The 16,782-nt window shown below is 32.2% G+C and overlaps 1 protein-coding gene across 1 annotated transcript; it reads left to right on the forward strand.

The window, feature by feature from the left end:
* Positions 1 to 1,563: 1,563 nt before the first annotated feature.
* On the forward strand, positions 1,564 to 16,265 carry LOC126885232 (prosaposin-like). Its single transcript, XM_050651697.1, has 4 exons — positions 1,564 to 1,712; positions 7,747 to 7,783; positions 11,869 to 11,965; positions 16,058 to 16,265. The coding sequence occupies exons 1-4, from the start codon at positions 1,673 to 1,675 to the stop codon at positions 16,217 to 16,219; spliced, it is 336 nt and encodes a 111-aa protein (XP_050507654.1). The 5' UTR covers positions 1,564 to 1,672; the 3' UTR covers positions 16,220 to 16,265.
* The last annotated feature ends 517 nt before the right edge of the window (positions 16,266 to 16,782 follow it).

The following is a 16,782-nucleotide window of genomic DNA, read 5'->3' on the forward strand; positions in this document are numbered from 1 at the left end:
AAAACATTGCCTATTCGTGATGAGAAGTGTTGGCCTTGAAAACGATAATCTTGATTGTAATGCAAAAACCTGTTCCTTTTAGGAAGAGCAAAATAGAGCCAAAATATAACGTCAAAAATATATAGTCATTATCATCATCAATGGCGTTATAACTCTTCGAGTGTCTTTGTGAGTGGTTTACTCTTGCCTTTTATGTTGGTCGGTCCTGTGCCATTATTTTCCATTTTCTCACTCTCATTTTCTCCAGATTTACTCTGACTGCATCTTTCCACCTTTTTCTAGTCCGTCCTACAAACTTTCTCCCAGCTGGCCTCTCCCCGAGCAGCTCTGTCTGGTTGGATTTTTGGATAAATTTTTCGCATGGCATATTCTAAGGCCAGGTTAAACAACAATGGGGACAACGGATCTCCCTGTCTCAGTCCAGAATTTACGCAGAAAGCATTTTATATTTCCCACCTCTTCTAACTTGTGCAAAGAAATTACTTATACACATTTGCGTTACCGCAGTTAGTTCTTTGGGTACGCCTAGCTAGACCAGTTTATTCCATGGTGTAGGATGATTAATTGAGTCATAAGCCTGTTTGAAACCTATAAAGATCTGATGCACGTCTTGATTAAACTCCCAATCCTTTCAAGCATTTGTCTATCAACAATCGATCTTGCGGGCCTGAAACACACTGATATTCACCAACTATTTCTTCGGCGTATGGTAGTAATCTTTTTAATAATACATAACGAAAAATATTTATGTAGTCATTAGATTCAATTCACTGTAAGCAACATTTCAGAAACCTGCTTCAAAAGCTTTCAAAAGCTATGTCAAAAACCTGTGTTCTACGTTTTCATAACAAAGCTAAGCATCCTTAATAGAGCAAAAAATTTTCATGGCTGCACACAGATAATAGGCAATGTTTTGAACATAGTTATTCAAGGTAGAGTGAGCAAAAGATTTAAGCGAATAATTACAACATGATTCCCACAGCCTTAGCTCATTCCCCATATCTTCCACGATTTTTGAAAAAACTCACACTCATTTGTCATGTAAAATTTGAAGTTTTTGGCATGCATTTGGAATTCGAAATTACAATAATTCATGCTTAATCCTAATTACTAATCATTATTGTCGTGCCGAAAAGTGGTTTCATGGCCATTGATATAACTCTTATGCACTGTGGCTGAAAAACATTTGAGTCAATTGCGTTCACGGGAAAACTTTTAGAGAATTATTTGGTAGCAAATAATTCATGGGGGCTTTTTGTGGGGATATTTTGTCGAAAAAAAAAAATTGTGGGGATTATTTGTCCGGGATTTTCTGTCGGGATTTTTTTCCCGGGGATTATTTGTCCGGGGATATTTGTGTGGGGATTTTTTGTCCAGGGATAATTTATGGGGATTTTTGGTCCGGGATTATTTGTCCGAACCCCGCCCAAGCCAACCCCCCTAGAGGAAAATTCTGGGTGCGCCACTGTAATCAATGGTATATCTCTTAATTAGTAAACGTCAGAATTCATATTTATTGCACAGGTCAATTAATATTGTAATATATTTTTATGATTACAATATTAAGATTTTCGTTTAGCCACAACAATGCACACTTGATAGTTTTAAAACGTATATAAAGACAAAAACTTATTATACCTTATCAGTATTTTCTACTCTAAACCGTTACAAAATGAAACTCGTTATTTTTGTTACTTTATTCGCACTAATTGGTAAGCAACTTTATTTAATTTTTATAGGCACATACAGGGTGATTCGTTAAAAATGTCGAATCTCTGGGTTGTAGATTCTAGACCTCAAAATATTAAAATTTGACCATAATTATTTAAATAAAATGTGGCTTGTTACTGAGTTACAGGCTGTTTTATTTAAAAATTTAATAAATATTTGTATCCAGTACTTTAAAACTACTTGACATATCCTTATCATACTTGGCAGAAAGTGTAGGTACCATCATTCACCCTACTAAATTATTATAAACAAATGTTTCTGGCTACTATCAGAGGCGTACGGCAGGGGACATTGAATGATTTACCCTTTCCAAATTCTACGCCACTTGTGGAATTGCTATTTTAGCACAATACTTCGATTCTCCAATACTTTCTATGTAAATTACATACTCTTTATTCGTAACGATAAACTCATTAGTTTTTGAGATATTTGAAGTTGAAAATGAAATGACACAGTTTATTTTGATTATGGTATTGTGCTCTTTCATTTTTAACTTCGAATATCTTGAAAACTAATGGCTTTATATCGTTACGAATAAGTAGTATATTATTTATATAGAAAGTATTGAAGAATCGAAATGTTGTGCTAAAATAGCAATTTCGCCAGTCGTGTAGAATTTGGGAAGGGTAAACCATTCACTGTCCCCTATCGTAGGCTTCTGGTAGTAACCAGAAAAGTTTATTTAACATAATTTAGTAGGATGTACACTACCTGCACATTTCGCCAAGTATAATAAATAATAAGGATTATGTCAAATACTTTTAAAGTGCTGGATACAAGTAATTAATATTTATCCCAAAATCATTTAATGAAAACGTGGCTTCTTATTGAGTTACAGTATAATTTACAAATTATTTGTATCCAGTACTATAAAAGTATTTCAAATATCCTTATCATGTTTGCCAAAAAGGGTAGGTATTTTATACCCTAATAAATTATGTTAAAAAACCTTTCTGGCTACTACCAGAGGCATACCACAGGAGAGAGTGACTGGTTTATCTCTACCAAATTCTACGTCACTGGCGGAATTTCTATTTTGGCGCAATATTTAGATTCTCCAGTACTTTCTTTGTAAATAATATACTCTTCATTCATAAAGATAAAATCATTAGTTTTAGAGATATTTGACGGTAAAATTCAAAAAGAGCACAATACATTAATCAAAATAGCTGTGTCGTTTCATTTTCAACTTCAAATATCTTCAAAACTAATGACTTTATCGTTACGAATAAAAAGTATATTATTTACATAGAAAGTATTGAAAAATTGAAATATTGTGGCGTAGCATTTAAGAAGGGTAAACCATACACTGTCCCCTGTCGCACGCCTCTGGTAGCAGCCAGATACATTTGTATATCATAATTTAGTAGGGTGTACGGCACCTAAACTTTTTACCAAGTATGATAAGGATAGTCCAATAGTTTTATAGTACTGGTTAAAAATAATTTTTAAATTTTTAAATAAAACACCCTGTAACTCAGTAACGAGCCACATTTTATTTAAATGACTTGGGTTAAATGCTAATATTTTGATGTCTAGAATCTACAACTCAGAGATTGGACATTCTTAATTAATCACCCTGTATATGATTCCAACATAAAAAGCACACGTTATAGTATGGTATAACTAGACCCAAATCCAGACATTCAAAGTGAAAGTTATCCTCCTAGACCAAATTGTTCTATATGGTCCACATAATGTTCAGAAAAAAATCACACCATTTTGAGCGTCGGGTTTGGGGGGGGGGGGAGAGGGGGGAGAAATTCGTAGTTTTTTACGTTTTTCGTCAATATTTCTAAAACTATGCAGTTTAGCATGAACAAACTTCTATACAAAAATATTCTACATTAAATTTGAAATAAAAAAGGACCTATGAATAATCCTTCTAAAATGAACGGTTCCAAAGTTAGGGAGATGGTATATTATAATTGGTTCAAAAAAAGGCCTAACCCAGACATCCAAAGTAGAAGTTCTCCTCCAGCACAAAATTATTGTTCTATATGGTCCACCTATGGTTCAGTAAAAAGTTACACCAATTTGAGCGTCCGGTTTGGGGGGGGGGAGATGGGGGAGAAGTCGGTAAATTAGCATTGTTTTACGTTTTTCGTCAATATTTCTAAAACTATGCTTTAGCCTAAATTATGTTCTATACGCAAATTTTCTACATAAAAAATTTAAAACAAAAAAGGTCCAATACATAATTGTTATAAAATCAAAGGTTCCAGAGTTACGGACAGTGAAATGTGGAGGTTTTCGATACTTTTTATATTTTTTGGGCAATTTATAATATTATTACTGATGAAAGAAATTATTTTGTAAATAAAATTTGCTATTTCAGTGGCCGATGATATGTTAGGGCAGTGATAAGCACTTGAAGAAACGTCAACCTCACCACCTAAAATCATCATCAATTTTGCAAATAATATAAAAAGTATCGAAAACAACCAATTTTTACTCTCCGTACCTCTGGAACCGTTGATTTTGTAACAATTATGTATAGGACCTTTTTTGTTTTAAATTTTATGTAGAATATTTTTGTATAGAACATTGTTTACGCTAAAGCACAGTTTTAAAAAATATTGACGAAAAACGTAAAAAATCCGTAAACTAAATCCGTAAAAACGTAAACTAATTTTCCGACTTTTCCCCCATCTCCCCCCCAAACCGGACGCTCAAAATGATGCAACTTTTAACTGAACAATATGTGGACCATAGAGAACAATTTGGAGTTGGAGGAAAACTTTTACTTTGGATGTCTGGGTTAGGCGTTTTTTTTTTGGACCAATTACACTATACTACCTCCGTAACTTTGGAATCATTAATTTTAGAAGGATTATTCATAGGACCTTTTTTATTTCAAATTTAATGTATAACATTTTTGTATAGAGGGTTGTTCATGCTAAACCGCATAGTTTTAGAAATATTGACAAAAAACTTAGAAAACTACGAATTTACCGATTTCTCCCCCCTCGCCCCCCAAACCCGACGCTCAAAATGGTGTGACTTTTTTCTGAACATTATGTGGACCATATAAAACAATTTGGTGTTGGAGGATAACTTCCACTTTGCATGTCTTGGTTATGCCTTTATTTGGATCAATTTTATCATACATACTATTATTTTGATTCTTTTGATATACCTATCGCTCGATTATATTATATTTATGTTAAATGATGTATATTTACACTAGATAGTCTAGGCACCAAATAGAGGTCACCGTGTCCTTTTCAATTCTGATGGACAAACTCAACGGTTTATTAAGAATTTTTGGCTGCTGATTACGAATTTTAAGGGTTTATTTCGATCCGAGTGGTCAAAAAATTGTTATAAACAATTTAATTGTTTCTATATTGTTTATTAAGGCTCTGGTTTATAAACTAAAAGAGATAAAAAATAATGTTTCAAATAAAATTTGTTCGTTAATAAAAAACGAAAAAAAAAAACGTTTACTAAACTTAAATCCAATAATTATAACTCAAGATATTGTAAAATTAGTGCACAACGCAAATTGCAAATTACAAAATAAATATTTTTCGAAGCTTCATCGATCGTAACTCGGCTTCCACGGATGCAAATGAACCTTAGAAGGTTTCATTGTAAAGCTCCGTTAATAGGCTTTCAAACTAGATTTGAGTTTGCTAGATTACTTGATCTTCGTTTGTTTTAAAGTTATACCCATTTGAAGTAATAATTTTCCTAAAAAATTGTACATTAATTTGTTTATGAGGGTTTCAAGCTAATTTAAGCTATAAACATTTATACTTTAATTAACAACAATGATAGAAGAACTCAAAAGGAACATTGCTAGCTTACGAAAATGTTTGTAAGTTTATTTTTGGCCAAGATATCGATATTTTAATAGTGTGCTCTGAGGCGCAAGATCGGCTTACCGCGTAAAGGTTCACGCGCTAACTTCTCGATGCAAATTATAATTTCTATGCATATATACGTTATCTTCATTTTTCATTTTTGAAGATCCTGATTAAATTTTATCCTATATTTCTTATAATTAAATCATCATACTGTAACCTCGTATCACCTTTCATTCTATTTACTTTGTCTTCTATTTTTTGTACTAAATGAGAAAAAAAAACATATATATATATATAATAAGCGAGTCTTCTACAGCTGTCGCCGCTTCTCGCATCCTAATTTCCAGCGATTTCTGTCGAAGCAATCTTCAGTTTTTAAAAGTCTCTGGCGGTCATTGCATCTTCGACATCTTCTCTCCAGGATCGTCTTGGTCTACCTCGTTTTCTTCTTGTGGGTGGAGTCCATTTTTCTATTTTTTCGGCCATCTATTTTCAGGCATTCTCTGAAGGTGTCCATACCAGTTAAGTCTTTTGGCTTCGATTGTGTCTATTATATCTAGATCGATTTCCATTTGTCTCCTAATATCTTCGTTTCTCACCCTATCAAGTCTAGTGAGTCGGCAACATTAAAAACATTAAAAACTAATATTTCAGAAATAGAACTAAAAAGTAAGTTGATATTATTTATTAATACTATTTTTACAAACTTTTTGTTTAATGAATCTAAATCGAGATATATAGGGAATCTCAGCGATTTTACATCTGCATAAGTTCTTAGAGCAATTTTTACAGTTACATGGTGGTACTAAGTCCGTTATTGTACGCAGTAAAACTAAAACTTTCTGGGGCTTCAGAGTCTAATTATCTATATGATATAGATATATAATCTATATTATATAGATATCCAGTAGATAGTGGATAGTATCCTTATAAAGTGGATCTAGTTCTTTTGCAGCATCATCAAGGCACGTCAATTATTGTGTGTATGCCGCCACAACAAAAATGCTCGTCTTATATGCAACCTCGATCCATTTTTATATAGATATCACATATCGGCTCATTTGAATGCGTAGAAGCCGAGTTAAGATCGATAAAGCGTCGAAGAATACTTGACTGTGATTCGATGTTACGCCTCATAGCGCGCCATTAAAATATCGATATCTTGACCAAAAATAAACTTACGAACATTTTCTTAAGCTCAGATTATTTCCTTTGAGTTCTTCTATCATTATTGTTAATTCAAGCATAAATGTTTATAGCTAAAATTTCCTTGAAATGCTTATAAACAAATTAATGTACAATTTTTTTAAGAAAATTATAACACGCGTATAATTTTAAAACAAATAAAGGTAAAGTAATTTAATAAACTTTTTTTGGAAGCCAATTAATTAAGCTTTAAAATGACACCTTACAAGGCTCATTTGAATGCACAGAAGCCGAGTTATGATCGATAAAGCTTCGAAAAATACTTATTTTGCAATTTGAAATTTGCATTGTGCACTAATTTTACAATATCTTGAGTTCTAATTATTGGATTTAAGTTTATTTTTTTAAGTTTTTTTCTTCGTTTTTTATTGACGAACAAATTTTATTTGAAACATTATTTTTTATCTCTTTTAGTTTATGATCCAGGGCCTTATAAACAACTTATAAACAATTAAATTTTTTTAGTTTACAAACAATTAAATTGTTTATAACAATTTTTTGACAACTCAGATCGAAATCCACCCTCGAAATTCGTAATCAGCAGCCAAAAATCCATAAGAAACCGTTGAGTTTGTCCATCAGAATTGAAAAGGACACGGTGACCCCTCTGGCGCCTAGACTAAGAATCGTGTAGGTATAATTTAATTCCCCTTAACACCAATTCGTTCCTGTCTTATTTTCGACGATAATTATTCATGATACTTATTTACATTCTTATGCTTGTTTGGTAAAAACTTTTTACTGATAGTATTAAACGTCAAATTTCTGAGCTGTTTGATATTCATAATATGTATTTTTTAATTTTCGGACATTAATTGTGAGTTTTATTTTATTTTTCTGTTTTTTAACCGTCTTCGCATTCGTCTGTTGGTTTATTCTGGAGCAATTATTTCAATAGCCAACAACTTAAAATAGTTAGGTTTCTATTATTCTAAGAATGTATGTTATAAACATAAAATAAGCAGGTATACATTTAAATGTATGGTTTATTTTTTAGGATTGGTTCAACTAGTCCATATTTCGGAAGAAGACAAGTAAGTTGAAAGATCTAGTTCATAATATGTGTTATAGTTTATTTCTATTTGGAGTTAACCATAATTATTTTAATATGAATTACTATTTTGGCGTTTTAACTTCCACCTTGGGTGACGTTATTAAAATAAAAATTAAATAAATTTACTTGCCAATAAAAAAATTCATATTGACATTTCAGACACATATTAAATTTAACATTTTACAGAAGTTGAATTTAAAATGATTTTAATCTTTTTGAGTTGTATTTTTGGTACGATTTAGGGAGATAGCTCCTGGCAATTAATTTATTTGATTGCATGAAATCTATTTTAACTTACTAATCCCTATAGAAAAATGAGAATTTATCTTTAAAAAGACAATAACGACCGTAACAATAACCTTCCGTGACTAACATTGGGTCTGTGAGACGGACCACTTAGAGTTTTTACGATTATATCCAAATTGTTCGTTATGTGTATCTTCGCCGCCATCAGTAGCTGCCTGATTCAGGTGTCTGTTTTTAGAGTTGAATTTTGAGTCTTTAGTGTCAAGTGATTATAGGAAATTTTATATAAAATTTTTTCTCAGAGACCGATGTTGTACGTGACATATTTGATGAAAAAAATATTTCTATTAACAAAACAACATGAGAACAAGTGCTGATAATTTAGTAATCCAATTGCCATTAGTAAAAGGTGAAGCTAGGTACAAAAAACGGCAGTGGAAAAATTAAGCTTGTTTTTCAAAAATGAGATGTTGTATAATTGTTTTTATTTTCATTGGTATTTTGCTAATGTTTAAGAGGCTTAATAAATTAAAAATAGGTATCAATCTTGTTCAATTACACTCCATCAGGGAGTAAACACAACCCTACACTTGAAAGTGTGTCAATGGAAACATATTTTGTTTATGTCGGTCTCTGAGACGGATGTTAGCTTTAATGTTCAGAAAACCTATGTTAGTTGCGGAAGGTTAACAATAAAATTCTCTGATTATTAATCCGATTGTAAATCATGGGAAAAGACCATCCTGGCATGGTATTTGCTCGTACCTACATTTAGTTTATTCTCAATATTAATGTAAATACCAATATCTTTTATTATTGTTGATGTAATGTTGATGCAACTTCATCATGTTGATGCAATTTGTGACGCAATTAGATTCACTTAACGTAATAAGAGCAGCATCTTTAGTTTCTACGTTTACCTACCATATTATTATGTGCCTATCGGAAATATACATTCATATTCCGATTACATTATATTATATCCAAATAGTCTAGTAAAATAAAATTACACTACATGTAAATCAAAACGTAAATTCGTACAGGTTGAAACAAATTTTATATCAAAGTTTAGGTGGGTAAAAAAGATATTTTCAAGAAAATATCCAAATCATACAAGGGGATCATTCTTTAAATAATTAAAAAGTGGTCATTTTTGCAAAAAAAATTACTGTTTTAACTGCTGCGTTCATTCAATTAATAATAAAAGTATATAGGATTGTTTTCTGCAAATCTGAAGGGTAAAACTTTCACATAAAGCTTACTAGATTAAATTTGACCCCCTATTTATTAAAATAATTATACATAAAACTTTAAAAACAAATTTGCAGAAAAATATTTTTAGCGTTTTAAATAAGCAATATAAAATATCATATTTTACAGGAGATGTTGCGCTATATTATAATCATTAATAAAAAAAATTTGGTCCAAAAATATTTAATATTTTTTGAGATATTGAATTTATTTATTAAATGCTACTCTATTTTAAATTACAAAAACGCGGTTGTTGCTAAAGAAATATTCACCTGTATTAAATATTATTATTTTTATTTTTATATATTCTTCAATAAATCTATTGATAAATTCAAATTTCAATTAAACTTTCCCCTAAAATGTCATTTGAAAATTATTCAAATTTGTTTATATATTTTTTTTAATTACACCGCGGGACTTAAATATTTTGAAATGCCGTTTCGATAGTTGGGTTCCTGGGAATTTTTAACTAATTAACAAATTTTTTTGTCTTTTTTTCCTCTTCTTTTTTTTTCTTGGATTTCTATTAATACTTTTAGGGTAAAGTTTCACTAAGAATGCCGAATCTCTAAGTTGTAGATTCTAGAACTAAAAATATTAAGATTGGTCTAAAATCACTTAAATAAAATGTGGCTACTTACTGAGTTACAGGGTGTTTTATTTAAAAATTTAAAAATTATTTTTACCAAGTACTTTCAAACTATTTGACGTATCCTTATCATACTTGACAGAAAGTGTGGGTACTATACAGTCAACTAAATTTTCATAAATAAAAGTTTCTAGCTGCTACCAGAGGCGTACGACAGGGGATAGTTAATGGTTGACCCTTCCCAAATTCTACGCCACTGAGGGAATTACTATTTTAGCGAAATTTTTCGATTCTCCAATACTTTCTATGTAAATAATATACTCCTTACTGGTAACAATTAAGTCATTAGTTTTCGAGATATTGGACGTTATAAATGAAACAGCATAGTTATTTTGATTCATTCATTCATTCATTTTAAACTTCCAATATCTCTCAAACTGTTGACTTTATCGATACCAATAAAGTTAATTACATACAAAGTATTGGAGAATCGAAAAATTTCGCTAAAATAGTAATTCACTCAGTGGCGTAGAATTTGTAAATAGTCAATCATTCACTATCCCCAGTCGTACGCCTCTGGCACTAGCTAGAAACGTTTATTAATCACAATTTAGTAGGGTGTATAATAGCCACACTTTCTGCCAAGTATGACAAGGATACGTCGAATAGTTTTAAAGTGCTTGGTAACAATAATTTTTAAATTTTTAAATAAAACACCCTGTAACACAGTAAGTAGCCATATTTTAATTAAGAGATTTTAGTTAAATCTTAATATTTTTTGGTCTAAAATCTACAACTCAGATATTCGACATTCTTAATAAAATTTAACCCTAAAAAGGCCCGTAGTAATATAGTTCCAAGAAAAAAAAGAAGAAGAAAAAACGACAAAAAAAATTTTGTTAATTAGTAAAAAATTCCCAGGAACCCAATTATCGAAACGGCGGTTCAAAATACTTAATCCCCGCGACCTTATTAAAAAAACAAATTATAAACAAACTTGAATAATTTTCAAATGCCATTTTAGGGGGGAGTTTAATTGAAATTTTAATTTATCAATACATTTGTCGAAAATATACATAAACATAAAAATAATAAGATCTTAAGCAGGTGAATATTTCTTTGGAAACAACCGGGTTTTTGCAATTGAAAATATAGTAACATTTAATAAACAAATTCAATATCTCAAAAAATATTTTAAATATTTTTCGACCAATTTTTTTTACTTAATACTGGTAACATAGCGCAACTTAGTCTGTAAAACAAGATATTTTATAGTGCTTATTTAGAACGCTAAAAATAATTTATTGCAAATTTGTTTTTAAAGATTTATATACAATTATTTAAATAAATAGGGGGTCCAATTTAATTTAGTAAGTCTTCTGTGAAATATTTACTCTTCAACTTTGCAGAAAAAATCCCATAGACCTTCATTAATAAGTGAATTACCTCAGCAGTTAAAAAAGTATTTTTTTTGCAAAAATGACCACTTTTTAATTATTTAAATAATGATCCCCTTGTATGATTTGGATACTTTCTTAAAAATATCTTTTGTACCCACCTAAACTTTGATATAAAATTTGTTTTAACCTGTACGAATTTACATTTTGACTTTTTTTTATTTTATTGTGCTAAATTTCCCACGCGTAATATTTACATATTTTAGATCTCTCAAATTCTCTATTCTTGATATAATATTGATGTTCAGTTATTCTAACATTAAAGTGTCTTGATCTTTTACCGAAATAAAAATGTGTTCATTGAGTTAAGATTCCATTTTTAATGATGATTTGGTTGTAACTTTACATATTTAATGTTATTTAATAATTTTTTTCACACATAAAATTCGTTTGGGAAATAATAATATGTGTCTCGAAGTCTTTTATAAACATATTCGCTAATAATGTAGATAAAAAAGCCTGTTGCTAAACCAATATTTTGTTTATAGATTCAATATTTAGTTGAAAATATATTTTTTATAGATCACTACAAGTTCCTGTAGAATCTGGTGTAGAATGTGAAGCTTGTGAAGCTTTTGCAGGGTTAGTTGGAGAGTTAGTTGAAAAAGAATTTCCAAAGGTAAAACAATTTACAGCGATTTTACTTATTTATTAGTAACGGTTATTTCAAACATGGATGGGTAGCGAGTAGGAACTCTTTAAATTATTGAAGATAGTCCTATCAGGGAAAATGAATTAATCCCTCCCCCTCGCAGATTCCGGGGGTTTCCTCACCCGGAAAACTAGCACCTGTTAGGGTCCCTTGTCCAGGGTTACGGATGAAGTCCACAACGGCAGACATGGCGGAGAAGCGGAGCTTCGGTACGGTGTGGATGGCGGAAGTGGCAACCCTCGATTATAGGGGTAATATAGAATCAAAACCGTAGCGTCTGATCCAGAATGGACGGCTACGAACAGCGTCTGACCCAGAGTGGGCGGCTGATATAAAACTCACCAACCCGTCTAGCCAGCGTGGTGTTTTAAGGCTACTCATCCTTCCAACTACATAGAAATGGCGAATACTAAAACGAACGGATATGGTCCCCAGGTGGGTACGGTATGTCATGCGAAGTCCCACACCCAGAAAAGGGTCTGCCTCGTGGAATCTGGGGGAGGCAAGAATTCGCTTAGTACACACAAAATGCACATCGGAACATATAACATTAGAACGATGAGGACAGAAGATAACCTAGAAGAGTTGCAAGAAGAACTTAAGACCATAAAATGGGACGTAGTAGGCTTATGCGAGACAAGGCTTAAAGGCGAAGAAACGACTCTACTAAAATCAGGGCACACTTTGTACCAATACAATTTAGGAAACAACCAAGGTATAGGAGGCGTAGTCTTTTTGGTACATAAAAGAATTGAAAACTTGGTAACTAAATTCCAAGCGATTTCTAATATAGTTATCTATCTGGTAATAAAACTAAATTGTAGATACAGCATTCAAATAATCCATTGTTATGCGCCAACTTCTTCTGCAGATGATGAAGAGGTAGAACAACTTTATGAAGACATTACAAGAGCCAGAAACCTAGAGAAAACATATTACGTAATAATTACGGGAGATTTCAACGCTAAAATAGGAAAGAACGAAAATAACAACGACAACGAATATATTTGAAATTTTGGACTGGGAAGTAGAAATCACAGGGGTGATATGCTCGCAAACTTCCTCAGCAAAGAAAAGCTATTCTGCTTAAACACATTCTACAAGAAAAAGATGCAGAGAAAATGGACGTGGCACAACCCAGACGGCAAAGTAAAGAATGAAATTGACTTTATACTCTCTAACTTCAAAAACATTGCTAAAGATGTTACTGTACTAAATTCTGTCGACACTGGTAGTGACCATCGATTAGTTAGGGTGCGAATAGAAGTAAATACGAAATTCGATAGAAGAAAATTATTAACACAGGATAAATTACCAAACATAGAATCACTCGAAATGAATCAAGAGGAATATCAAGGTGAACTAAAAAGAAACTAGGACCTTTACCAGTATTCAACACGAAAGATATAAATGAAATAACACAAAAATTAACGAATGACATAACATCAACTACAAGAAAGATCTGTGGTAAAAATAAAAATCCGAGAAAAACGAAACTTAAACAAACAACACTGGATTTAATGGAAGAAAGAAGAAGAACATCTAAAGAATTACCAGAATATAAGGCTATCAACAATAAAGTTAAAAAGAGCATAAGGTCAGACTTGCGGGCTTATAAAACAAAACAAATATTGCAAACCATCGAAGACAATAGCAACATGAGAGTATTGAAATCAAATTTAACTAAAGGAAAATCGAAGATAACTAAAATCACAAACCAACAGGGGAATACGGTGACAGAAAAAACTCAAATACTGAAGAAAATACAAACGTTCTACAAGAATCTTTATACATCCACTATACAGAACCCCGGAACAGACCATAGAACAATTCTAAACGTCGGCTCGGAAACTCTCCCTAAAATAACTTCTTCGGAAATTAGACATGCCTTACAGCAAATGAAGAATAAAAAAGCTCCTGGCGAGGATCATATAACGTCTGAAATGTTAAAAATGGGTGGCAACACCGTTGTAGAGGTTGTGGAAGTCTTGCTGAATAGGTGTCTGATAGAGAAAAGAATACCCAATCTGTGGGAAAACGCCGAAATAATACTTTTACACAAGAAAGGAGACAATACTAATATTGAAAACTACAGGCCTATAAGTTTGTTGTCACATTTATACAAATTGTTAACAAGAATAATAACCAACCGCATAACACAAAAACTTGATTTATATCAACCGGTTGAACAGGCGGGATTTCGAAAAGGGTTTGGTACTAACGATCACTTACAAACCGTCAGAACACTGGTAGAAAAAACCACAGAATATAATGTACCCTTACATATGGCATTTATTGACTTTCACAAGGCTTTCGATAGTATTGAAACCTGGTCCTTTTTGTCAGCCCTCAGGGATGCTCGAATAGACTCATGGTACACTAAACTCATTAAAAACATTTATGAACAGGCCATATTCCACATCAAAATCAATAAAGACCAAAAAACCGAAAAAATACGCCTTGGTAAAGGTATTAGACAAGGTGATACTATTTCACCAAAACTTTTTACCTTAGCATTGGAAAATGTATTCAAACAGCTCGACTGGGAGGAAAAAGGTCTAAACATTGATGGTGTACATTTGAGTCATTTGAGGTTTGCGGACGACATAGTATTATTCAGTACAGATATCAAGGAACTGGAGCAAATGATGAAGGAACTAAACCAGCAGAGTCAAATAAAATAGGTCTCAAAATGAATCTTCAGAAAACAAAAATAATGAGTAATGTAAAAACTAATCTTGTTATTGACAACGTCAGTCTTGAAAATGTAGACCACTATATATATCTTGGACATACCATTAAAATCGGCAAAGAAAACCAAATAGCCGAAATAAAAAGACGCATACAATTGTCTTGGGTAGCTTTCGGCAAGTTAAGCTTTATCTTGAAGAATAGAGATATACCAATGTGTCTAAAACGAAGAGTTTATGACAAATGTATCTTGCCTGTAACTACATATGGACTGGAGACCATGGCCTTTACAAAGAAAACCTTAGAGCAGCTCAGTACAACTCAAAGAGCGATGGAGAGGGCCATGCTAGGGATTAGTTTGAGAAACAAAATTCGAAATATCGACATTCGTGAAAGAACAAAGATTACTGATGTCGCAGAACGTATAGCAAGGCTCAAGTGGCAATGGGTCGGACATGTTGCCCGAAATAATCCCGAAAAATGGACACAGAGACTAACAAACTGGAGACCAAGAGAGAACAGGCGATTAGTAGGCAGACCGCAGAAGAGGTGGGCAGATGATATCAAACAAGTCGCGGGCAAGCAGTGGATGAGAATTGCCAAGAGTAGATATCGATGGAAGAAAATGGAAGAGGCCTATGTCCAGCAGTGGACGAACACAGGCTGAAGAAGAAGAAGAAGAATTTCAAACATCTAAAGTTATTGACTAATTATTTACTTGTTATTAGTTTTGAAATTAATATCCTTTCCGATATGTGAAACGGAAGTATAGAGTGATACATTGATGAGTGCGCTAATAACCGGCAAAATCACGCAAAAGATGGAAAACATATTAAGTTGTGAGGTAAAAAGAAATAAAACTAGTGGAGGTGGGCGATTTAACCATAAAAACCTACAAATTTGCATTCAACTTATTGTTTTCCACCTTTAGACATATCAGACGAGTTTGGCAACTACCACTGTGACAGTGACAGTTTTAGTTGACATACTCCTCTGATACGTCTAAAGGTGTGAAACAATAAAATAGAATGTAGGTTTATAGGTTTTTATCGCTAAATCTCCCACCCCCACTAGTTTCATTCCTTTTTGGCCAACTTCTGGCTTCTGGTCAACCGTCAAATAATAATAGTGTTTGATACAAAAAGGCTTTGGTTCTAAGGGACTACCCAAATACGGATTTGCTTTTACCGCCGTATTTCCTACCACATATACCAGTACGGATATTGTTACAATCTGTCAATGATGTCACTGTTTCAAATCTTATGTTACGCTTGACAGATATTAGGCTGATATTAGCTTGAAATTAAGATTCACTTAAATGGACATATAGTAAAGTATTCACTAATAATCATAAATTTGTATTTTTAGGACTATGTAGAAAAAGAAGCAAAAAAATTATGTGAGAAGCTTAGCGGTTCTCTAGAAAAATTTTGTTTGGATCACCTAGTGTCGCTGGTTGATACTATATACGATGAAATTGCTAATAATGTCTCAGCAAAAGCAGTGTGTCAACTTTTAGGTCTTTGTTAATATTTTTTTAAAAATAAAAAATAAATGTCATTCCTTTTTTTACAAATTTATAATTTAATTAATATAAACCCTTCTGTGGTTCAGTGGTCAGACAGTCTACCTTTGGATTCAGAGGTCGTAAGTTCGAATCTTATCAGGCGTAGAAAATTTTTCATTTATTAAAAATTACTAAGTAAAAATATGTTCCATCCTTGTGGGATTGGTACTGCAGACTGGGAGGGACTTAAGACGTTCTGATACAATTTAGCGTCTCCTTGAGATTTAGTCAACACACACTACACATTACTCCCCTGAGTTAGTTATAATGTTATAGTTATAAGTAGAGCTCGGGAAATATGCAAAATGCATATTAAGTGCATATGCATTTATTAAAAGCGCATATTTTAAGTTAGTTATCAAAAACCGCTTTAAAACATGCATTTTTTCACAAAAAAATCAAAATCTTTGATCTTTGATAATTGAAAAGGAATTGATTTATGTATTTTGATAACTTTATACTGTTGTGATCTTGATTATTGATATGAGATAATATTTTCATATGTCATTTAATTTAATCAATGCAT

This window comes from Diabrotica virgifera, chromosome 5, assembly GCF_917563875.1.
Source record: "Diabrotica virgifera virgifera chromosome 5, PGI_DIABVI_V3a".
Classification (NCBI taxonomy): domain Eukaryota; kingdom Metazoa; phylum Arthropoda; class Insecta; order Coleoptera; family Chrysomelidae; genus Diabrotica; species Diabrotica virgifera.